The sequence below is a fragment of the Sphaeramia orbicularis genome, chromosome 20, assembly GCF_902148855.1.
Source record: "Sphaeramia orbicularis chromosome 20, fSphaOr1.1, whole genome shotgun sequence".
In the NCBI taxonomy this organism is placed as follows: Eukaryota; Metazoa; Chordata; class Actinopteri; order Kurtiformes; family Apogonidae; genus Sphaeramia; species Sphaeramia orbicularis.
The window spans coordinates 3,577,538-3,603,235 of NC_043976.1; the positions used below are offsets into that span (position 1 = coordinate 3,577,538).

Below are 25,698 nucleotides of genomic sequence, written 5' to 3' on the forward strand. Positions count from 1 at the left end.
TTAGTTGTGGAGAAAAATGATAAAGACTCACCTCATAAACTGAGAAAACATATTCTCCATTATTTAGAGAGAGAGAGGATGTTACTTCATGAGAAGATGAAGGAATGTCCCTGTTATTGGAATTAAATGACAAAACTGACAAAGTTAAACAGAAAAATAATGACAGTAATGTGTCATTGCCCCAACAAGTAGTGCAAGAGCACCACCCTGTGGATGAAAATATAATCGCACCCAGTAATTCAGATGAGCAGAAAGAAGGTGTTTCTGTTCTGAGGACTACAGAAGCAACCCCTGAAGCTACTCAATGTTTATTTTGTACATCCATGGTACCAAAGAGATTTAAAAGTAATTGGACAAATTGGAGAAACAATTCAAAAAGATAAATTAACATACACTAGCCTGGAAAGACAAATTAAAAGGGCATGGAAAAAGATATGATGCAGGAGAGGTTGTTGAAGCTGTCATTCAAGCTATAGCTCCACGAACAAAACTGAGGAGTTATCTTGAAAGTAGGGTTGGACACTACACTGGGCTGGTTGCACAGTGTTGATGCCATTTACCCACCACAGGCCATGTCTATGGAGGGTGAGCTACGCCAGTCACCAGACCGCAGTGTTTTCCCACCTACAGCACAGTCCAGCCAGACAACTGAGCCCTGGGATCCGCCAGTGGACCTGAACCATCTGATGAGCAGCAGCAGGTAAAGCAAATGCTCAGAGGGGAATGTGACATTTTTGAAAAAGATGATTGGACCACAGGATGTATTAAAGACCTGGAGATGGATATACAGCTACAAGACAATGTACCTGTGCGAAGAACATACAATGCAATCCCTAAACATCTTTATCAAGAAGTGAAAACACACATACAGGACTTGCTCAACTGAGGCTGGATCCAGAAGTCCTGTTCTTCATATTCCTGCCTGTGATATGCATGAAGAAGAAAGATGGAGGCCTCCACTTGTGTATAGACTACAGACTGCTGATGGGAAAACCCTGCCTGACAGAAATCCAAATCTGAGGACACAAGAGATCCTGGAAAACCTGGGAGGCAACTCCTGGTTCACATTAATGAACCAAGGGAAGGCTTACCACCAGAGTTTCATGAGCAGGAACAGCAGACCGTGTACCGCATTTATAACACTATGGGGACTCTATGAATGGGTGAGGATCCCATTTGGGATCTAATGCTCCAGCAAGTTTTCAGCGCTACACGGAAGGATGCCTGGGAGACCTCAGAGAGGAAGTTTGTGTCCCATATTTGGATGATGTACTTGTAAGCGATGTTTCTGTGCTGCCCATTTGTGGAAGGATTTGTTCATGTGGACTGACAGGATGTGGTAAGGAGTGCTTTTATTGTGAAGGCAGGAAGTGTGGTATGTGTGGAAGTGCTGGATTGTTCGGGCTGCTGTGTTGAGGATAGTGCTGTGGAGAAATAAAGTGCCTCCCAAGTTAAGGCTGTCATCTTTTTTTTCACACATCACGCCGTCAGGGCTCATCCTCCAGACGCTCGGTTACATACTCATCTTTAGCTCCCGCTTTGAACAACACATCCAAAATGTGAGAAAAGTGCTGGAGTGACAAAGAGAATGTGGTATCAAGCTAAGGCCAAAGAAATGTGACTTCTTGAAGCACAAGGTCTGTTACGTGGGATGAGTAATCTCTGCAGAAGGATACAAAATGAACCCCAAAGAGGTGGAAGCACTGCAAGCACTGAAGCATGAGAGACCGTCTACAGAAACCTAATGGGTTTCCTGAGTTATTACAGATCCTATATACAAGACTTCTCAAGGACAGCCAAACCCCTTTATGATCTGTTAGCAAAGCCAAAGTTTTAACAGAAGCAGAAGAGCCCAAAGAGTAAGGGGAGTAGCCGCAAATCTGCTCAGTTGCCACCATCCCATCCAGTCCAATGGATGCCAATCCACCAAGACATAAAGAGCAAAATTGTAGATCAGCTGACAAATACACCAGTCATGGCCTATCCAGATCTAGAGAAACCTTTTGTACTGCATGTGGATGCCTGAGAATATGGCTTGGGTATGGTATTGTACCAGCATCAAGAGGTGATATGGATCACAAACATTTACAGCAGCAGAAAGAAATTACAAGTTACATTCTGGCAAACTAGAATTCCTGGCACTTAAATGGACCATAACAGAGCACTTTCATGATCATCTGTTTCATGCACCTTGTTTTACTGTGTACAGTGACAATAATCCTCTGACGTATGTGACAAAGTCAGCGAAACGCCATGCAGCCAGACACTGCTGGGTGGCAGAGTTGGCAGATTACTGGTTCACTCTCAAGTACAGGCCTGGATTAGCAAATCGAGATGCAGATTTCCTACCACGAAGGACAAAACATATTGAAGAAATCATGCAAGAATGCACAGAGGAATGTCAGCAGGATGCCATTGAATACAATGGTAAAGCTGTTGAGAGAAGACAGGAGAAGCTAATTGGATCTCTGCTGTCACCTGTAACTAGTGTTGTAGTACTTGAGATCGTCTTTTTTAATGTCTCAGTCTCAGATGAGGCGGCCTTGACTACAACACTACCTGTAACACTGCCAGGGGGGTGTAATATCTCAGAGCCAATTCAACCTCTTGCAGTTGAAGACATCAGAAATGCCCAAAATGTACAGTACAGGCCAAAAGTTTGGACACACCTTCTCATTCTTTGCATTTTCTTTATTTTCATGACTATTTACATTGTAGATTCTCACTGAAGGCATCAAAACTATGAATGAACACATGTGGAATTATGTACTTAACAAAAAAGTGTGAAATAACTGAAAACATCTCTTATATTCTAGTTTCTTCAAAGTAGCCACCCTTAGCTCTGATGACTGCTTTGCACACTCTTGGCATTCTCTTGATGAGCTTCCAGAGGTAGTCACCTGAAATGGTTTCCTAACAGTCTTGAAGAAGTTCCCACAGATGCTTAGCACTTGTTGGCCCTTTTGCCTTCACTCTGCGGTCCAGCTCACCCCAAACCATCTCGATTGGGTTCAGGTCCGGTGACTGTGGAGGCCAGGTCATCTGGCGCAGCACTCCATCACTCTCCTTCTTGGTCAAATATCCCTCACACAGCCTGGAGGTGTGTTTGGGGTCATTGTCCTGTTGAAACATAAATGATGGTCCAACTAAACGCAAACCGGATGGAATGGCATGTCACTTCAGGATGCTGTGGTAGCCATGCTGATTCAGGTTGCCTTCAATCTTGAATAAATCCCCAACAGTGTCACCAGCAAAGCACCCCCACACCATCACACCTCCCCCTCCATGCTTCACGGTGGGAACCAGGCATGTAGCATCCATCCGTTCACCTTTTCTGCGTCGCACAAAGACACGGCGGTTGGATCCAAAGATCTCAAATTTGGACTCATCAGACCAAAGCACAGATTTCCACTGGTCTAATGTCCATTCCTTGGGTTTCTTGGCCCAAATAAATCTCTTGTGTTTGTTGCCTCTCCTGAGCAGTGGTTTCCTAGCAGCTATTTGACCATGAAGGCCTGATTCACGCAGTCTCCTCTTAACAGTTGTTGTAGAGATGTGTCTGCTGCTAGAGCTCTGTGTGGTATTCATCTGGTCTCTAATCTGAGCTGCTGTTAATTTGCGATTTCTGAGGCTGGTGACTCAGATGAACTTATCTTCAGCATCAGAGGTGACTCTTGGTCTTCCTTTCCTGGGGCGGTCCTCATGTGAGCCAGTTTCGTTGGAGCGCTTGATGGTTTTTGCGACTGCACTTGGGGACACATTCAAAGTTTTTGAAATTTTCTAGACTGACTGACCTTCATTTCTTAAAGTAATGATGGCCACTCGTTTGTCTTTACTTAGCTGATTGGTTCTCGCCATAATATGCATTCTTACAGTTGTCCAATAGGGCTGTCAGCTGTGCATCAACCTGACTTCTGCACAACACAACTGATGGTCCCAACCCCATCAATAAGGCAAGAAATTCCACTAAGTAACCCTGACAAGGCACAGCTATGAAGTGGAAACCATTTCAGGTGACTACCTCTGGGAGCTCATCAAGAGAATGCCAAGGGTGTGCAAGGCAGAGCTAAGGGTGGCTACTTTGAAGAAACTAGAATATAAGAGATGTTTTCAGTTATTTCACACTTTTTTGTTAAGTACATAATTCCACATGTGTTCATTCATAGTTTTGATGCCTTCAGTGAGAATCTACAATGAAAATAGTCATGAAAATAAAGAAAATGCGAAGAATGAGAAGGTGTGTCCAAACTTTTGGCCTGTACTGTAGATGTAGCCATCAGCAGAACTTTGGCCCTGAAAAGAGCACATGCCCACCTAAAACATAAAGACAAAATGTCAGTGTGAAGCAGTCAGGCACCTTCTCAGAGTGCCTGCACCTGCAGATCAATGGGGATGGCATTCTCAGAGGAGACACCACAACAAGAAAACAGTTGGTTGTTCCTGATTCCCTGAAGCCTGTCTACAAACATCTACTGGAGGAGATGGGACACTTAGGTGCATATCGGATGGTTGCTCTTGCTAGGGAGAACTTCTTCTGGCCTAAATATGAGACAGGAAATGGAACACTATGTTACACAGGTGTGTTGCTGTATACAAAGGAATAAACCTAACTGAATAACCAGAACACATATTCAAAGCATTGACACCTCTATTCCTTTGAGATGATGCCCACTGACTACTTGCACTTGGACAAGTGTAAGGGAGGTGGGGAGTACATACTTGTGAATACAAGGATGGATCGTTTTACTAAATATGCTCAAGCATACGCAACAAGAGACAAATCAGGGACGACTGCAAGGAGAAAGGTTTTTGATGAATTTATCATGCATTTTGGTTTCCCATCCAGGATACATCAAGTGAATATATCAAGATTATTGTGGTATCAGCCATTCTCGTACATCCCCGTACCACACTCAAGCTAATCCTGCAGAGTGCTTCAATAGAATGCTGCTGGGTATGTTGCGTACACTTGAAGAGTCTCAGAAAGCAAGATGGAAAGAACACCTCAACAAAGTAGTTCATGCCTACAACTGAACTGTGTGTGAAGCAACAGGATTTGCTCCGTTCTTATTTCTCTTTGGTCATGAACAAACGTTGCCTGGTGTTTCCAAAGAGAGGAGAGGAAAGGAGAAATGGAAAGAAGTTATGCAAGAGGTCTATGTTATTGTGATGCAGAATATGAAAAAGAGTGTGAGAAGAGGACAGAAAAACTACTATCAGTGTACATGGAGTTCTACTCTTTAGCCAGGTGACCATGTACTGGTGAGAAACCTCACACCCAGAGGGGGTCCTGGGAAACTGCGTATTTACTGGGAAGACATAATTCATGTTATCAGGGGAAGAAAAGGGCCTGATAGTCCAGTGTACGTGGTCAAGCCATTGTAGGGAAAGGGAAGATGACGAGTGTTACACCATAACCAACTTCTGCCATGTCCTTACCTGGGTTACAAAAATGACTGGTTAATCATATCAAAGAGGTAACTGCTAAGTAAAGGTAAAGCATCTTTAATGAGCCTTGTTGGAACTGGGTCTGAGGCTACATTCAGAGTGCAGGCAAATGTGGCCCAAAACCAATTTTTTGACCCTATGTGACTCAGGTCAGATTCTGTCATGACAATGTGAACAGCACAAGTCACATGGAATCTGATCTTTTCGAATCAGATTTGGACCACTTTCAAATGTGGTACTGAATTGGATACGTATCAGATAGGTTTTAACAGCCAGGTCACAATGAATGCGACTTTAACATCATTAGGGGTCATGACACACATTACACAGACGGAGGACGTCACAATGCCAAACAGGTTGGCCAAGGTGTGGTAACCCGCCCCCGTTGCTAACCAATATAGCCCCACTTCTACTCACTCTTTCAAGGAGATGGGTCTCCTGAACGACATGTCTCAGCGCTGACAAATGTGGTGAAAGGTATTCCTTGACGTTCTGAAGTTCTGGAAGAATTCCTGTCCTGTGAAACCAGTGACATCCCGATTCCACCACTACTGGCTCCGACACTGCATCCACATACTCCTCTCTACAAATGCTGCAGCCATTGCTCCGCAAAGAGACATCATTAACATATACATTTTCTTTCTCCTCTTCCTCCTGTTTAATATCACAAATTTTCTGGCTGCCGCCACACATTGTTTTTAGCATTTGGCCATAAAGTACAATGGTTGCCACCACATTCACTTCCGTAAACACCATTGTGTGTGTGTGATGTCATTAATGATCAACTATGCATGCGGGTCAATTCAGGAGCGTGAGTTGTTCACACAGCAATCCGTAGACAGGCCACATTTACAAATATAATGAGAACAGTCAAACAAAAAATCGGAATTGAGCAATAAATTCGAATTTGGCACGAAGGCCTGCAGTGTGAACGTGGCCTAAGAGACAAGTAGACAGTTTAGATGAAGAGACTATCGAAAATTAGCAGATTTACCCTCTACGGGAGAAAATTAATCCATATAATCAAATGGGTCAATAGTCAGCTCTGTGGTTTCTGCATCTAAAGGATTTAAAGGTGGACTAGAATCTGTGGAGGACAGGAGGCCATTCATTTTATCTTTGATGAGCAAAATTTTATTGTTGAAGAACTTCATAAAATTGTTGCTATGGAGGGTTGCAGGAATACTAGGCTCATATGAACTGTGGGTCTTCGTCATCAGTGTAAAAAGAACATGACAATGTGACGACCATGACTCGAACTGATGTGATCAGTTTACTGCTAAGGCAACACCAAGGAGATCACATCAGAGGGTGATGAAGCTGTTTAAGGTTCACATGGTGTTTACAGTGATAACAAGAGGCCTCACACCTTGTCTCATCTTTTTCTTATTTAGTTGTTATTGGAGGTGGTTAAAGCAGCATAGCAGCGCATTAAGTCCACTAAGGTGACTGGAGACATATTGGTCTCATCAGCGGTTTAACTAAATCATCTAGTTTGATCATTCACTCCACCAGCCCAAACCTAAACATTATCTATTGACAAGACAACAGAGAAGAAAGATTTACTGCTTCAGAATTGTATTATTTGAGTTACTACTTCCTGTTATCACTGTCTAGAAAAGGAAAACTGCTGCAGGAGAGTGTGTAAATTGTTTTGTAAGAAATCAACATGTGAAACAAGTGTGGACTCGATGGTGAATCACACAGATGGGAGGGATTATAGTCTGTCTTAATGAACCTAATATGTCTCCATGCTAACAGGCTCTGCTGGATTTCCTCTGTAAAGTAGTTTCTCATCAGGACCAGAACCGGATGTCTCTGTGGAACGTCTCCATGGTAATGGCGCCAAACCTGTTCGCACATCGTACCCACAGAAATAAACGCTCCTGTGCTAAGCAGCAGGAGATGGAAGAGGCGGTGGGCGGGGCTCACCTGGTCCAACTAATGATCGTACATAAAGACCTGCTGTGGACGGTGAGTGAACACAAACCAAGGTAGCGCCAAGGCCTCGCCTACTCAGTGACATCATATGCTTTGTTCTGTGGCAGGTGCCCAGTTTCCTGTTGGCTCAGGTGAGACAGATGAACCAGGTGTCCAATCAAAGACAGGGAGGGCTAGCCAGGACGAAACGCCGACTACTGAGAAGGAAAAATGAAAACCACGACAGAGACCAGGTGAGACAAGGACCAAGGATGACACCACGAAAAACAACTTAGAAGAAAAAAATTACGTAAGACACAAGATGAAAATGAAAACCATCTGAAAACTTAAAACTAAAATAACATAAATGAGATGAAGACGATCAGCTGCAGATGTATTTGTGTGTAGATCACCGAGTTGTGTGCAGGTGTCATCAGAGTCCACGCCCCTCTACACTCCAAGGTTTCTATGGCGATACAACTTGACAGACAGACGAGAGCCAAGGACGTCACTGCCCGGTTCTGGTGTGAGGACAGGTACGGAGGTTTCATTTATTTAATTCATTCATTCTTATTTCTACAGCTTCTTCACTGCTGCGTCCAGTCTTTGTCACTTCAAATAAAACATATGAAACAGGTGACAGGTCAAAGGTCAAACCTGTGATCAGTGAATCAGAATCAGTAACATGTGACCTGTCTCTCTCTCTTTCTGTCATTGTCTCTTGACCATCAGTCCTGACCTCAGTCTGTTTGAAGTTGGAGGAAACATCTGTGAGTCTGATCACATGACCATCATATGACCCTGGGCACCTGGTCTGCCTTTAAACACCTGTCTGTTTGTCTGTCTTGCAGGTGAGCGCCGCCTTCATCCAGATTGCTTCCTATTGGATGTTTACCGGGTCAATCCTCACTGTGATTGGCTGATTAAACCCTAATGCGGCTGCTGTTCAACTAAAATCTGCCTCTTTTGTTTAAGTGTTAATTTATATTGATCTGTTTGATTTATTGATGATCACTGTAAAACCATCCTCAGAGTAAAGACATTTAGAGATGGTGCTGATGTTTTTGCTCCTCCTCCTTCGCTGCCCCCTGGTGATTGTGAAGGTCCTTTTACAATAAATACTAGTAAAACATCTCATTTCTGTGCTGGTTGACTTTTCAAGGTATACATTAAGGTATTTTACCAGCACAGACAAAGCTATGTGTGAATTCTGAAGATTTTGGTGTGACAATAAAAGAAAAAACAAACAAGCGATTCATGAAAACTTAAGAAAACACATTTAAACCTTAAATCACTAAGTCAGTCACCAGGTCCATTCTGTTCTTAGTGAGGAGGATATAACAGACACAGACCCTGCTGGAGGACGTCATGTATTACATCAAACTCAAAAACAGAATATTCTAGAAATGATCCATTCAGAAACTCTGATTCTGTTACTGACACTGAAAACTGATTTGGTGTCAAGTCAATGGTCATAATTTTCAGTGAGTGTTTTTGAGTTGATTTGAGTAGTTCAATGTTCTTCATATTAATCTGACATGAGGTTGAGTTCACTAGAAGTTCCTTCACTGGATGAAACTAATGCCTCCATCAGTCTGACCGGCCTGTTTCGGTGTTTCCACTGCAGAACGTTAACCACCAGAGACACAGATAGTGTTCATAATCCCACCTTCACCCTGTGATTGGTCAGTAAACAACCATGTATCATATTGTGAATCAAGTTAAAGAAATCTCTGAAAATGGGGAAACTAATCACTTATTTCATCTGAAAAAATCTTAACGTTTGTTTTAAGAAATATCTTGCAGTGTTATATTTCATCCTCCATCGTTTCAGCAACCATGTCACAACAGGTTGTTGTGTTGCTATGATAACCAGCCACACTGAGGGAGTAGAATAAAAGACAGATGTTTCATTCAACCTCAAACCACCTGAAACACAAATGAAAACAATCAAACTGACAAACGTGAGCTTTAAAATCAGCATCTCTGCTCATGAAACTGAACAGACCCACAGTTTTATTTACAACAAACACAAACCCACAGTGTTCTGTACAGAGTCCGCTTCACACCGGAAAAAATTTACAAAAATTACAAATCATACATGACAACGGGAGCAGCACACGGAACATGATTATCACATGTCAATAACTCCATGTCCAGGTTGAGTTCACTGACAAACTGAAAGCTACAAAACTACAAACGGCTGCATTAAAATGATTCACGTTATGAAAATGGAGCATTAACCTACAGTGAATCCATGACTGAGGTTTACTCAGGTTATGTTCATTAATCCAGATTTTGATGTTCCTCCTGTTAGGAGCTGCTGATATCATCTAGATGTTTCTATCAGATCAGATGATGTGGTTCCAGAGGTCCTCAATCAGCTGATGTGTCCAGATATTACGTGCAGCTGATGGTGTCCAGGCGTTGTATCAAGATGTTGTGTGCACCTGATGGTGTCCAGATGTGTGCACCTGATGGTGTCCAGAGGTTGTGTGCACCTGATGGTGTCCAGATGTGTGCACCTGATGGTGTCAAGATGTTGTGTGCACCTGATGGTGTCCAGATGTTATGTGCAGCTAATGGTGTCCAGATGTTATGTGCAGCTGATGGTGTCCAGATGTTGCTCCTCTGCTGCCATGGCAGCAGCCTGTAGTGTCTCCGTGTCGCTCTGCAGAGGGTTCAGCTGTTTCCTTTCGCTGTGCATGTTGTTCTCATGACGCTTCAGATCCGATGCCTGAAAAGACATGAATTCAGGGTCAAAGTCAGAATGTGTTAAAGCTGTGGCATCAGACATCAGACGGTCAGTCATTACCTTGGCAAACGCCTTTGTACAGGATGGACACACAAATGGTTTCTCTCCTCTATGTCTTCTCTCATGGTCCTTCAGATGAGACTTGTGCTTAAAGGCCTGCAGATGGACAAATGGACAGACAGACATTTTTAAATAAGTTTTACATTAACATCATAGATATCAAAATGGATTAATTGACAGAAGATCTCAGAAGGTTTCAGTTACTAGTAACATAATTGGACATCCATAACCAGAATAATGAACATGTCCGTCAAAGTCTTATCTGCTGTTTGGTACCAGACTCAACTACTGATTACCCTGTAAGAACACACCTCAACCCGAGTCCTGCAGTTCGTGGACCTTCAGGTGTCTCGAACAGCAGGACTAGTCCCATCAGATGAACACATGACTTCACTTAATTGGTGATCGTCATTCCTTCATGTTTCTTTAGTTGAGTGTATTTCTGTGTGTTCAAAGTGAGTCTGTAAGGGCTGAATCATCCACTTTAACCTCCTAGAGTTTGTGTACCAGGCATTTACTTGAGTCAATCTCCATAGCAATCATTGAGAAAATATGATCTTATCATTTGGGATATAAATGACACCCAAGGAGCTTCAAAATCAAACATGCTACGAAAAATGCCATCACACACTAGTTCTACTCAAACTCCAGGAAAACTTGTAGATCACCCAACTAAAGGTCTGGTCAATCTGGAACAACGACCCTAACCCTGGTGAAATCCTAATCCACAATGTGAATCACCCTGGTAATAATCCTCTGGTTTATGGAGGTTTAGTTGGTCATCCTTACTTGTCCTCAAAGGTCAACTGAACTTAGTTTGTTCCTGAAAACATTTTGTCATCTCTTGAATGAGAGATGATGAAACGTCTTCAAGAACAAAACAAGTGTGTGTCACGCTTATTCTACATCATTTGGACTGAAATTATTATAATATCCACATGAAGTAAATAGGGATGCAAATAATTGATTAATTTATTAATCATTAGTTGGTTGACCTTATCGATTGATTAACGATTAATTGATAAGCGACGATTTTCCTGAGAACCTGAATTTCTCTTTCAATAGGCTCTATAAGAATAAAAGCTAATTATTGTTTATATACTTCATGAAAAAAGTATGTCATAGTCCCTAATGATTTATTGTAACATTGGATACAGTACAGGCAATAACATTTATGTAGTAGAACTAAATAACTTCTGCAGAGAAATTCAATAAAATAAATGGATCTGAAGAGGGGCAGTTTAGAAGAAATGGGCATTTCTGACTTTACATCACTAGTCGCTTTTCCATTGACCCTCAAACTGCGCACATATAACTTGCACATAAAAATTCACCTCATGGAAAAATGACAATTTCGCCAAGTCTCATTTTTCAGTTAAAAGTTTTTGTGCTGGCAAGATGTGATTTTTCGGGCGTAGCGCAAATGGTATATCACGCAAAACTGCAATGGAAAGACCTTTTTTTGCAACTAGAGTCAGGTGAATTAAAAAACCTGATGTTGACGGACGTTACGACAAGCAAAGAAGAAGAAGAAACATGTCGCGGTATGTGTGGACACACAACCACCCAACCATTTTTTAATTTAGTATGAGATAGAGGGGTAACATATAATGATAATGAATATATCTGTAAATCAACACCATATTTATGTTCATCACTATGTTTATGGAATGACATCTCGTGCCATCTCACGATAATAAACAAATCATCGCATTTGTGATTTAATGGAAAAACCGACATTACACACTTCTGTTTTTTCAACATTTAGTAAATATCGGTAAAGTTTTGAGCAGACATCCAATGGAAAAGTGACTACTGACACGACGTAGCGAGATTTCAGGATGTTTTCAACTTCTGTCTCACTGACCAGATAGTCCAGATGACCGTAGACTGGAACAACCTCCGGGACTGGACTGACACCGACCCCGCATATGTGTGCATATTTAGCCCGGGGTGCTGTTTCGCTCCACCATGTCCCTAAAGCAATTCTAACTAATCAACGCCACGATATAGTTTGATGACTATCCCGGCCATGGGGTTGCAGCACAGACAAGCCGGCAGCCTTTGGACCGGTGGCCAACTCCCCCCAACATTCAACCACAGCGATGAAGCCTAGTGTAGGCAGTGGCACCCCCTACTGTCAACACCACAAACACCGCCGTGGAAAAGGGCAATTTAACCGACAATGTTGTAATTTAATTGAGCAAATTCTTATCGACAGTTAATTGATAGTCGATTAATTGTTTACATCCCTAGAAGTAAACCATCATCCAAAGCCACTGTCTTTCCATTAATCAAACACATTTGAGTCTTTTTTGCTCTATTGTACTTCTATAATTGATGAGTTCGAGTTTATCTGTGAAGTATATGTGGAAATCAAACTAGTGTCAAATCAGTTCAGAAGTCAGACGTTCAGCTGATGGACTTACAGACTTAAATACTGCCATCAATTCGCACACAACCGTTACCCTTTCCCTCCTCTTACCTTGTCACACATCTGGCAGGCGAATGGTCTCTCATTGCTGTGAACTCGCTCGTGTTTCTTCAGGTCTGGAGCTCGAATGAATGATTTCCCACAAACATCACACCGGTAGGGTTTGAAACCTGTGTGGATCTTCAGGTGTTCTGCAGGACACAGATAAAGACAGCATGTGGATGTCCACAAAGACAAAAGCATACGATAATGAAGGACAAGGAGGTGCAGATACTCACACATGTTCATTACAACACAGAATAATACCCATGACCAGTCAGCCTCATTAATGACAGAAAACAATGACAGGAAAGGGGGGGGGGCTGGCACTCAAGCTGGCTGTACTTACCTTTCAGGTGAGCGTGTGTGGTGAAAGCTTTGGTGCAGATCTCGCAGGCAAATGGTCGTTCAGCAGAGTGAAGCTTCTCATGTTTCCTGCAGACAGAGACATGATTGGAACTGACAGACACAAGGGAGGGTGTGGCTTACAGGTCACATGTGGTCCAGGTGAGCTGACAGGTACCTGAGACGGCTTTCGTCAAGGAAGGTCTTCCCACACACCTGGCAGGCGAGCTGCTCTCGGTGTCCATACAGCAGGTATTCAAACTTCATATCGGCGGTGGCAGTCGTCCATCCTGGCGGTTGCTCGTCCTTCACCTCGCCCATACTGTCTGGAAATGTCAGTGTCTGGGTAGCGTGATGCTCCGCCCCCAACTCTTTAGGTTCTGTCTCCATCTCCGTCACCACATCCTGGTCGTAGCAGGTCACCTGAACATGTGACCCAGGTGAACTCAGACATGACCATTCACATTCAGAGTTTTTATAAAGTGTCAGTTCTACTTTGGGGAGTTAACTAGGTTTAGTTCGTGGTTAGTAGTTTGAGCAGTGGACACTAGTAATAGTTAAGGTTAGTGGCAGCAGCTGCGACTGATGAAGGAGTGATGCGTTTACCTTGTGGACATCCTCGTTGGTCAGTTCTTTGAGGATTGCTTCCTGGACACGCAGCGCTGCACTGGGAGACTTATCCAACTCCTGATTGGCTGACGCCTCCACAAGGTCATCAGTGGGTGGTTCATCATGCTCACCTAGAACCTATACTCAGACACACACACATGTAACATTAGAGGGTGATCTTTAACCCTGAGCCTAGTGTGATTGTGAGACAATGAACCTCAGGGTGACCTTTGACCTTAAGTGAGGTGTACCTCAGCATCAGCAGCCAGCTGAGCCTCTGGAGGCAGAGCCATCTTCACGATGTCATAAGGAAACTTCTCTTTGTCCTCTGACGAGACGTCCCGTTTCTGAGGGAACTCGAAAGCATCAGTACATCAGCACAGCAACACTACATATATCAGCACATGCACACATCATCACAGTGACAGTTAACTGCTATATTTAGGAATGTGTTGAACTCAAAAAGTTCATAAAACCTTATTTTAACAAGATCTAATAGATTTCTTCCTCATGAGGCCTCATGGGTGGAGTGAATTCACCTTTATGTGTTACCATCACACCTGCCAACACAGTGCACACCTGTGTAACTGACACACACCTGCGTACCTGACACACACCTGTGAGCAGAGTTTGTCTAGGAAGCGGATCCCCAAGATCTGTCCTGAAGACATCATCAGGTTCACGTCTCTCTTCTTGACAGAGATCTTGGCAGTGTACATGTAGTTCAAGACCTCCTCAAAGATGTCTGACCGGATGAAATCAATCTCTATGACTGAAGAATTGTCCACCTGAAACAAAGTCAATATAAAAGTAAAATGTATTCAGACCAGAGGTTGTGGTAGACATTTGTATTTTCCGTCAAAATGACGGACAGGGTCGTAAAAATTCCGTCATAACACATTATTATCCGTCATTTCAGATTTTATTTTTAATGATAACAAGTCATATTTAGTAGTGTTTAATGTTCAAAAACGTCTCAATGATGACAACAGTTATACACAGAACGAACTTACAGATTGTGTGTGGTTTTTTTTTTTCCCCTAACAGTGAAAGCGGCCATTGTGCTAAAACGGGAAAATATTGTAATATGAATAATGCCGTTTTAAAGAACTGGGTGAATACATTTAACAAATAAACTATTTTCAAGAAATTAACAAAACTGAACTCAGTTGATCCGCTGTACAGTCTACCATGAACTCAAACCTTCCTCCTGGTCCTGGGACTTAAAGTTAGTGCTGGCTTGTGCGTAATCAAATGCATCACAGGAGATTGCTGCAGAGGTGATTGTCATTAGGTTTTGCACTTTTGCCTCAGACAGACGACTTCCCATGGCTGTTTTTATTTGGTTCTGAAGGCTGAAACCCCTCTCCGCTGCCACACTGGAGACTGGAATTACCAGCGCCACTTCAGCCAGAGTTTTAAAGTCGGGGAACATTTCTCCCAGAGAAGTGATCAGAAGTCTGCCAGACTCTCTGAAAGTGGGATTCCCAGATTGTGCAAGCACCCTCTTCACAGGGAGGAAATCCCGCAGCGTGCACTCCTTCTGCACCAGTGGCTCAACTGCACCTGTCTGTGCGCCGTAGACACACAGACGCGCTCCAAGGCCTCCATTCCATAGCTCTTCAATGCGCTGTCAGCAGTCGGATAGCCAGATTTGTTGAGTACAGTGTCGAGGTCAGTGATGATGCCCACATGCTCCAAGGGGAATCTTTTTTTGATAGATTTAGTCACCTCCGCGATGTACTCTGTGTGCAAAACCGAAAAGGTCTGTGCGTCTGCCTGCGTGTGATGCCACAGAATCTGCCGTCTTGTAAAAGTATCAAAGAATTTCCTCTCCACCTCACCTGGCTCATTCATCAAGTCGTCTAGGCTATCCAGGGTCATGTTCAGGACAACATCTTCTCGTTGGAACGTGAGGTTCATGCAGTTCACCATGGCCAAGACATCAGTCAGGAGGTGAGTCAAAGCAGGGAACATATACATTTGGAGCTGCTTTCTAATACCTTTAGCGACCAGGCAGCCTCTCACGGCTTCCTCCTCCTCCAGCTCCATCACCAGAGCAGCCCAGTTGGTACGTACGCCCTTAACGGCCCTCTCCAGTGACAGCCAGCGTGTAGCCGATGGTTGTTTCAGGCTCAGCAGGTCGCCTTCCTCCATTTTGTTTTGCAGTTCTTTTAGGCGGTGTGTTCAAATGGGGGAATTCTTGTAGTATGTGTATACGTTATTGATTGTGATAACATATGCACTTACTTCACGCACAGCCTTAGAAGTGTCGCAGGCAGCTAGTGCCGTTCTGTGCTCACCACAATGAACGTTAATGAGGTAGGGACAGTCCGTCTGGCGCAACTGTTGCGCAACTCCAGCCTTTCGACCCAACATCACACTCACTCCATCACTTCCCAGTCCAACGACCCGGTGCAGAGCTACTCCACGGGCCAATAGCACATCTTTTATTTTTGCTGCGATGCATTCTGCAGTGCCACATGGTATTAGAAAATTGCCAAGAAACACAGTTTCAGCCCTCCCATTCTGTTGAAGTGTCAGGTAAATGACCAGCATTTTCTCAACGACGATATAAGTAGTTTCATCGACTATTATCCCTACGTATTTACTGTTGGCGATGCAGTCGTTGGTGGCACTGGTTATGGTCGTTGCTATGGCATCCTCCATCTCACTGACAGTGTCATGATGGGTGTACGTATGTGCGCTGTTCAGGTTTGGACACCCGGCAGACTGTAACAGGTTTATTAGTTTGGGATACAGGTGGCACGGAGTGCTGGTATTTGCCATATACAACACAACCTTAAGTTGTGTTTTTAATGCCTCGTTGCAAGCCACCTGGGATTTCTCCACATGTCTTTCCATCACTGCGCTCTGGTTGAGCATCCTCGAAGCTTCAATGTGGCTATGGCTATTTTTGTGATCAATCAGTGCTGATTTTTGCATTGTCAGGCACTCTCGAACAAATCCGTTTCTCATGCCAGCTTTTCTACAGATATTGCAGAACATTTTGCCATCTTCCCTTGTCAACCAGGTGAACTCCTGCTCCTGCTGAATGCGGTACTCCCTCTTGACCTCCTTGCTGTCACTTGCTTGTCCTGTAACTGTAGTTGATTCTGGTTGATAAACGTTATCAGTATTTGCGTGTCCTTCATCCTCCACTGCATCAGTCCCTCTTTTTTCACCGCGTTTAATGCCATCACATTTACTCAGCTTTTTAAAATAATTAAGGAGATTCGGCTGTCTTGACATTTTGCGCGAGCAAAGTAGCATCTAATTTTGGCTAGTCAGCTAAACAACGACACAAGACATGACAATGACTGATTAATTATGCACATTCGCCACCAACTGGACAGGGGTGTACTTTGAGTCATTTGAAATAAGTACCGGTGTTGTATTCAGCGTAGTTGTGATTGTGAACGGTGCCGCTGTACAGGATGCTGTTATGAACTGTTTGATGCCTTTTAGACAGAAACAGGCTAGCGATCATACGTGCAGGTTGTTTTCACCGTGTTGTGTTAAAACTTTCCTAGATTACCCTCAGTATTTTAATCTGTCAAAATGACGGACGGCCTTCAGAAATGTCCGTCATTTTTTTAAAAAATCCGTCAATGACGGAAAATTTTCAGTTAAAGCTATACTGTATGATGTGGCATTTTTACACTTTTCTTTTGCCATCTTAAAATGCTCCTAATAAGCGTGTGTCAAACCAAAATGTAAAAGAAATCTGCCAGGTATTGAAACTCAAAAATGTTTAATTCTCATATATTTCTGATAAAAGTCTGACCAATCATTTTATTCGGTCCGAATGAAATAATTGGCCGAACCTGGCTGAGCCTCCTGTCAATCATCCATTATGGCCATCCAGCATCCGATCTATTATCACCGTCCCCGCATCCAAAATGTGTCCCTCTGAATCTGACACTTCACTGGCGCTGCTTCTCCTGTCACTGACCACAGTCTACTGTCTAGGATGTGAATGGATTGAACTCAAATGCACATGTGGAAGGGAAAAAACGGATTTATGAAGAGAAACAACAACTAAGGAGAACAAACAGGAGTCTGATGTATGAAGGATGGAGATAAAAGTCTGGAAGTCGGATGTACTGGACTGAACAGGTCTGCATAAAGGTCAGCTTTTATGACCGTGGGACTCATACAGGTACATGTACATGGTGTCACACAGTGTAGGATTATGTAGAATAATAAATGTATGGACTATGAAACCTCAAATGTCCACGGAAAATTCGCGGAGGCCACGCATTCACAGTGCGTGTGCCCGTCGCCTGGACGGGCACACGCTCTCTGTGGTGCAGTGAAGACACTGACCCAGCGCTGCACAGACCAGACCCTTAAATACAGGGTCCACTGATGAAACTGGAGCCGCGGGCCCGCAGCAGGTGGATGATGTATCTGATTACTGAGGGAGGGGTCCGTGGAAACACCGAAGCGGACCAGACCTCCACCTCCGCTTCCTCCGTGCGCATCAGGTGAGAGGAGGAGGAGCCTCAGTGCTCAGGCAGGGGGAAGTGGGTGGAGCTTTGGAGGGAGGCGGGTTGTTCATGTTCAAACTTCTACTAAGTGCTGTGAGAAATGCCACATTGGTAGGTATAGCTTTAATGCGATCTCTGATTCAGACAGTATATCATATTTATGTAGAATTCATATCTTGTGTTTTTTGAAGATTGTATGTGGGACTCTGCCAGTACATGGTGTTTTTCTGTACCTGTGCCTCTTTAGGTGTGGTGCATTACCTCATGTTTCTTGAAGAGCTTCTTGAAATAGTTGGAACAGGCGGCCAACACGCAGCGATGAGCTCTGAACTTCACATCCTCCACCACAACGGCAATGTCACAGTGTTCACCCTCTAGTCGCTGCTCGTTCAGTAGCTTCAGGAAGATACTCTTGTGTTCATCGTCCACGTATTTTACAGTCTCTGCCATCTGGACACACAGAACATGGGTTAAAAGTCACAGTTCTGCTGGTCTTCACCTGTGAGGATACTGGTATACTGTTACATGTAGTACGTACTGGTGCGTGATGTATGTACACGTCACACTTGTGCATTTGTCACAGTAACAGTGTCAACACAATTCAACCAGGTAAAACATTAGTGAACAAGTAAACAAACTACAAAAAAACACGAAAAACACAAATTATGTCAGTGGTTTAATTTAAAAATTCATATAAAAACAGGGTAGCACAGCACAACCTCTGAATTTTAGGAATTTGAATAAAATTCAACAAATTTAATGAGATTGAAAAATGTGTATTTTTAAAAATGTAACTATGCTTGAGTTATAAATGTCAGAACATTTCATCCAATAGAAAACACCGGTTTTAACAGCGATATGTGTTTTCTGTATATTTAGCGTCCATGGACTTGTTCATTACTGCTTTGAGGTCCAAGTAGGATTATAACGATGTCATGGAGTTACGATGAATCGCAATTTTAAACGTCACGGTTAATTAATCATCAAGGCAGCCAATAACCGTCTTATTAAGTACAATACATTAAAAGCAGAACAAAAGACACACCAATATGCAAACGAAAGCAACGTTACAGAGGCACTGCATTCAACATTCCACCAGTGAAAATGACAGAGAAGGAACAAGCTGGCCGTCTGTCTCGGGGGGTGGATGTACTTCTGACTTGTCTTGACTGTAAATATATTTTTGATGTGGGCTTCGTTTCCATAGATTTTGCATTTGCTACAGTCATCTACGCAGCTTCAGGCTACCATCGTGCAACCCACTCACAAAAATCTGACTTTAACAAATGTCCTGCCACCCCAAATGAAAGTTAATGAAGTTTCACAACAGCAGGAGATGTAGAGGGATTAGTAAAGCATCTACGTTGTAAAGAAACCATAAGACATATATTAATGATATCTTTTGAATATGCATCACTTTAAGACCTCCAGCAGGGGTGAAATAACCTATTTTCCAATCCTTTAGTAAAACTTGGTCACAGTGTTGATTTTTTGTTTGTTACGTTCGTCAAAAAGAATTTATAAAATGTACACATGCTGTCAGCATAAAAAGGGGAGGATATGATACGCATGCACAGAAAGGAACGTCACACACCAAGTTGGAAGCATGCCAGAGTTTGAGATGCTGCGGAGCTAATTTTGTCGATTAATACCTTTCTGGATTAAACTTCTCCCATTGTCCAGAGGATTATTGTCCTCCTTGGACCTACTGGGACCAATGTGGGCTGATCCTGTGGTGGTGTTTGCGCAGTGCTGTGAGTAAAGCCCCCAGCTACACTGTTACTGATCTATGGCATTGACTGTTTGCGTGCATAAAAACTTTGGGGACTAAAAGGGGAAAGGTATTTTGGGATTGAACTGCTTTATATTTAATGATTTGTGCAGACTTAATAATTTTGTTGGCTCTGCTATGTGGTTGCTTCATGGTTTATTTGTGTTATTTTGGGGTTTGTTTTGTCGGGGGTGTGCTCAGAGCGTGGGGGGTGTGTCCCGGCTTCACCTGTGGAGATTAAAAGGCTGACATAGAGCCAAATGCAGACTTATTTTGTCTTCTGCTTATTTCCCCTGCTGATGGTTAATCTGCCCGTGACCCCTAAGTGCATTGTAGTGTCATTTTAGAAAAAAATAAGTGAACTGTTTCAAAGTTTCACTTTCACGTCTGCGTGTACCTACATGGCACGGACCACACCCCCACGTATAAACCCCGCAAAGTAATCGTAGTAATCGTGAAAACGCGATTATTTTCCTGACAATAATCGTAGCATCAAAATCTCTATCAGTTACATCCCTAGGTCTGAGTGAGTTAACTAAACTAAAATATAAATATGTGAAACTACACTTTTACATTACGCAGCAAGGTTACATATAATGACTTTTCAGAATCATAGATGATGCTTTTTACACAGTGATGGCATCAAGACAAACACAACTACTACAAATACTACAACTAGTAATACTACCACAACTAATACTACTACTAAAAATAATAATCAAAGTAATAATAATAATTTGTTTAATGCAATAATTCTCTCCAAGGATTAATAAATCTAATCAAATTTTATTTATATAGTGCCAAATCCTAACAAAAGTTATCTCATGACACTTTACATATAGAGTTGGTCCAAACCAGACTAAAGCCAATTTACAGAAACCAACAGAATCCTCCAGGAGCAAACACTTGTGACTGGTGACAGTGACGAGGAAAAACTTCCCTTTAACAGGCAGAAACCTCGAGCAGAGCCAGACTCCTGGAGGATGGCTGTCTGCCTTGACTAGTTGGGGAGAGGGAGAGTAAAACAGGAGAAAAAGAGAGAGAGCGATAAAGATAGAGAGAGACTGGGGGAGAGGGGGAGAAGGGGGGAAGTAGGGGGAGACACATGAATGCAGTTGATGCACAAATAACTGAACTAGAACATCTATGGAACTGTATAATAAACACTATCATAGCTACATGGATAAGTGAGTATAAAGTATTCTGATTGAACCTAAATGTGTCTGTGCTCAGTTCATGTGTCTGTTGTCATTAAACCTGGATTCAAACGTTGAAACTATAATAAATGACGTTCAATGGATCTATACATCATATATCATATCTGTAAAATGACGTTCGTTGGATCTACAGGTTCACCAACGGGAGAATGTGACTGGATCCAGTAGAACCAACTGGTTTTACTCGGACTGGAGCTCTGTGTATTGGCCCAAATGACACCGATTTATTTATGGTCAGAACATGACAGTTAAAAAAATTACGACAAATTGTTTGTTCAACGTCAAAGTGAAAGAACAAACCTCTGAAAATAAAAATAAAATGATAAAAGACAAAGAAATCCCCATCACAACTTTATCATATAATGGAAGTTACGGTTAGAAGTTCGGTCCTGGGCTAGAGACCCGGTCCGGAACCGATCTCGTACCGTCCAGTTCCAGTGTCATCCTGGTTCAAACCCGGTCCGGTCAGTCCGGGTCAAGTACCGGTCACCGTCCAGACCCTGTCCCAGGTCCCATTAGTCCGGTTCCTGTAGTTCATGTACCTCTTCTTCATCGGACACGCGCACCGGGGCGTGTGCACGCTCCGTAGGGCTTCAGTGGGACCGGCAGCATCGGGAGCCGCTGCAGACCGGTCCAACCTGGGGTCCGCATCAGGACCCGAACCGCTATCGGACACCGGGGCCGGTTCACATTCTATCTACCATCCGTTGAACGCGAACGGACCCGGGAGCCTAATGCTAACAGCTGCCGGGCTACCTGTAGCCAAGACCAGATCAAGGTGAAGTCCCGGTTCCGGTCCTTAAGTCTACTAGGGGCTAACAGTGGGTTCTGACGGTGTACCGGCGGTAAGGTTACCCCGTTGGACGTATGGGAGTTAACGTGCTAACGGACTCTTTCGAACCGGAGGCTAAACGGCGGCCCGGGGCTGAGACTGAGGCATCGGGGCGTCCGGGGACCGGCCCGTCTGGTACACAGGGTTTGGGGGACTTTTCGTGCCCATCGGGGACACTACGCCGCCGTTCAATGGCGGACAGTGTCCCGCCGAACGGAAAGCAAAGAGAAGGTTTGGACCGCAGCGTCGGTCCATCATGGCGGACCTCTGCCTGGAGCACCGGTGAGGAGCCCTGGCCGTCGGTTCCAGCCGGTGCGGGTCACCGGGGCGGAGCTGGATCAGAGGCGGATGATGTTGAATGTTCGTCGGTCTTTGTGTTTGTCTTTCGGGACGTTCGGAGATGGTTTTAATGGCGGACGGTTGTCCTCCGCTCGCTCCCTCATTCATACAAAATGGCGTTTCTTTCTGTTTTCTTTTTCTGTCGGTGTTTTCCCGTTAACCCGCAACCCGGTCAACACAGGTAACGGCCCGCGTGCTGCGTCCCCGGGACCGACACAGGCACGCGAGTCCGAGCGGTGCCGCGGCCTCGGCAGCACGCGGGAGCTCGAGCCGCCATGAACGGCTCGAGAGCGCGCAGGCATCCCCGCGGAAACGGCGGCGGCGGAGCGCGGGGCCGGACGGCGGGGAGTGGGCTCTTACCGTCAGACAGCCGGTGGGAGTGCGGAGCTCCGGGTGTGTCAGCGCGCGGCGGCCGGTGGACCCTGTCCGGTTCTTGTTGTTGTTGTTGTTGATGAGGACGAGCACCGAGCGGAAGGCCGCGCTTTGCGCTAGCACGTTCACACTGCAGGGGCACGCAGGCAGCGGGCCAAAGATCCTCTATGGGCGAGACGGATCACTACCTCCGACGCATGCGCCCTGCTGCCGTGTGTCCGGGATCGCAGCGACTCCTCCGCCATGTTGAACTGAACTCCGTTGAGTAGAAGCTCCAGTCCCACCGCTGCCCAAACAGAGGCTCCGGGTCCAAAATGGGTCGAAGGGTCTTTATACTGGGTCGGCCACGGACACAGTAAAAATACATGAAAATGGTGAAAAAAAAACTCTGGAGAACTGGTATAACTTGTACTATACATAAGTATTTCCATTTCAAGCCACTTTGTAAAGCAGAAAGAACAGGAACACTTTTAACCCCACAACACCTGATACTTACAATCACCTCTGTATAAATGACATCAGCAGTTCCTCTTTGCTAATTCTTCATCTTCATCCATTGGGCCACTGGGTGCCCTCTAGTGGCCTAGAGACAGTAACATGACTAATATTCAACAAGTCATAGGAAAAAAAACATATGTTAATGTTAATACATTCCTTTAAATCAGTGTTTCTCAGTCTGTGTGTGTGTGTGTGTGTGTGCGGGGGGTGGGGGGGTTGAGGGGTGAAGGCTTGCCAGGGGTGGGGGGGGGCATGGGATCTCTCCTGGGTTAGAACATGTAGCAGGTGGACCTAATATTTTAGCGCTGGAGCACCCTGGACTCATTTTAGGGATGTACAACAAACAAATCCACTGCCATGGCGATCTGTCACTAGACTAGACAAAGAGTTTAGGTTTGGAGAATGGATGAGGATTTTACTGGAAAAGAAAAATGTGCAATGTTTTTGCACTGTTTGTACAGTTTGCACTTTAATATTTTGAGATGTGCAATGTAAACGGGCTCATTGCAGCCACTGATATTGTTAAAATTAGAGCCCGACCAATGTGGAATTTTTTGGGCCGATACCAATTTTGGGGGCTAAAAAAAGCCGATATCCAATATATTGGCCGATATCCGCTATATTGGCTGATACATGAAGTAAGAACATTGATATACACAGGATAGAAGTCTTATATTAGATACAGCATTTACGCTGGTAAGGTGCTGTGCCACAGCAAAATCCTTGCTGCCACACCATTCGTTTCATACAAGAAAAATCATCACTGTTGCATTAGATTTATTATGTGTCATTTTTAATAGGCCAGGACAAATGTCCTGCCCCTCAAATGAAAGTTTGCAAAGATTCAGGAGGTAGGGAAAAGGTAAATGAGCATTAACTTTCACTTTCACTTCCTCGGTCCATGCCTTGCGTACCCATTGTGAGGCACGGACCATTTGCTGATTGGTTTCATCAGGTTTAATAGATAAATGTAATTGGGTATCATCAGTTAATAAGTTGATGGAGTGTTTCTTTATTAAGTTACCTAAAGGTTACCTAAAGGACGGTCTCAAAATTGTCCAGCCTGAGACCAATTAAAGATCTAGCCTCCTGGATGATTCTCTCAAGTCTGTTGGTGTCACTGGCTCTGATGCTACTGCCCCAACAAACAGCAGCAAAGAAGATGGAACCGGCCACAACAGACTGGTAGAAGATCTACAACATCTTGTTGCAAACACTCAGTCGATCAATCAAATTGTCTGCACATAGCACCAAATCATAACAAAAGTTATCTCATGACACTTTACATCTAAAGCTGGTCAAAACCAGACTACACTGAAGGATGTCAGCTTCTTCATAGTCTGCTCATCCTCTTCTAGTACACAGCCTCAGTATTGGATTTCCAGTCCAGTCTGTTGTTGATCCCCACCCCCAAGTATTTATGGTCCTCCACCTCCTCCATAGCCTCCCCTCTGATCTGCAGTGGCTGTGAAGGCATACTCTTCTTCCTGAAACCAATCACCATCTCTCTAGTCTTGTTGACATACAACCTCAGGTGGTTCTGTTCAGTCCACTCTACAAAGCTGTCTACCAGTGTCCTGAATCCCCCTCCTCTTCTCTTGTACATCCTACAACAGCCAAGTAATCAGAAAACCTCTGCAGATGACATGACTCAGAGTTGTGCTGGAAATCTGTGGTGTATAAGGTGAAGAGGAAAGGGGAAAGCCCAGTCAACTGTGAAGCTCCTGTATCACTCTGATCACTACATTAGATGGAACACTGCCCAGACAGACAAAATGTGGTCTCCCTGTTAGGTAGTCAGTAATCCAGGAGATCACTGAGCTGCTCTGCTGATAACCATCACCTGTATTAAAAGCACTGGAGAAATCAAAGAATGTGATCCTCACAGACCTCCCTCCACCATCCAGGTGCATATGGGCTTGCTGCAGCAGGTAGATGACAGCATCATCAACTCCCAAATGGGACTGATAAGTAAACCGCAGAGGGTCTAGAAACGTCTTCACCTGTGGCCTCAGCTGGGCGACAACCAGTTGCTCCAGGACCTTCATTACATGAGGTGAGAGCAACTGGTCTGTAGTCAGCCAGGTCAGATGGAGCTGACTTCTTGGGGACAGGAACCAGGCAGGACGTGTTCCACAGCAACCATAAAATGACATGGGTAAACCACGTTAGTCCAGGATAAATCAAATATTAAATATAGCCGAGTTATCTGCACACCAAATACTGTATTTATCTGAACTGAGTTTGTCTGAAATAAATGTATTGTGCTTTATCAGTTGACCTTCTAACTCATTTAATTTGCATGTGAAAACACTACTGACAGCATTTTACATGTATTTGTAACAGAAACTTATTTCAAGATCAGATATACTATAAAAATTATACATTTGTTTGCACTTAAATTTCATTGTCAAACATGTGAATATAACACAAGATGAAAATGTTGTGAAAGACAGAGTCACATGAGACATGAAAACAATGCTGCCCTTAATGTTTAAATTAGACTTTATTAACATTTTCAGACACAAATATAATGACATCAGTCTGCAACAGCCAATCAAATCAA

The 25,698-nt window shown here is 43.8% G+C and overlaps 2 protein-coding genes across 15 annotated transcripts in view; one reads left to right on the forward strand and one right to left on the reverse strand.

Annotated features, from left to right (window-relative positions):
- arhgap28 (Rho GTPase activating protein 28) overlaps positions 1–8,652 on the forward strand; it is a 54,830-nt gene extending 46,178 nt beyond the window's left edge. For 7 of the 11 annotated variants that reach the window (XM_030123258.1, XM_030123259.1, XM_030123257.1 and 4 more), the window contains 5 exons: positions 7,210–7,422; positions 7,497–7,622; positions 7,777–7,904; positions 8,101–8,138; positions 8,220–8,650. In XM_030123258.1, the coding sequence (XP_029979118.1) occupies positions 7,210–7,422; positions 7,497–7,622; positions 7,777–7,904; positions 8,101–8,138; positions 8,220–8,302 (588 nt within the window). In that variant the 3' untranslated portion in view covers positions 8,303–8,650. Of the gene's footprint in view, positions 1–7,209; positions 7,423–7,496; positions 7,679–7,776; positions 7,905–8,100; positions 8,139–8,219 lie in introns of those variants that run through there. The other 4 variants (XM_030123263.1, XM_030123264.1, XM_030123266.1 and 1 more) reach the window with 4 other exon arrangements.
- Positions 8,653–9,333: 681 nt separating this feature from the next.
- Positions 9,334–22,805, reverse strand: LOC115411235 (zinc finger and BTB domain-containing protein 14). 4 transcript variants are annotated; one of them, XM_030123273.1, is made up of 11 exons: positions 22,623–22,805; positions 18,365–18,553; positions 14,228–14,398; positions 13,862–13,957; positions 13,608–13,748; positions 13,180–13,424; positions 13,006–13,091; positions 12,669–12,808; positions 10,184–10,279; positions 9,819–10,105; positions 9,334–9,778 (listed from the first exon to the last, which is right to left on the reverse strand). In XM_030123273.1, exons 2-10 carry the CDS (start codon positions 18,551–18,553, stop codon positions 9,965–9,967), a joined length of 1,305 nt encoding a protein of 434 aa, XP_029979133.1. In that variant the 5' UTR covers positions 22,623–22,805; the 3' UTR covers positions 9,334–9,778; positions 9,819–9,964. The 4 variants fall into 4 exon arrangements, with proteins under 4 accessions (XP_029979133.1, XP_029979134.1, XP_029979130.1 ...); XM_030123274.1 differs by lacking the exon at positions 22,623–22,805 and adding an exon at positions 21,517–22,493; XM_030123270.1 differs by lacking the exon at positions 22,623–22,805 and having other exon boundaries at positions 9,334–9,752; positions 9,921–10,105.
- Between the last annotated feature and the right edge of the window lie 2,893 nt (positions 22,806–25,698).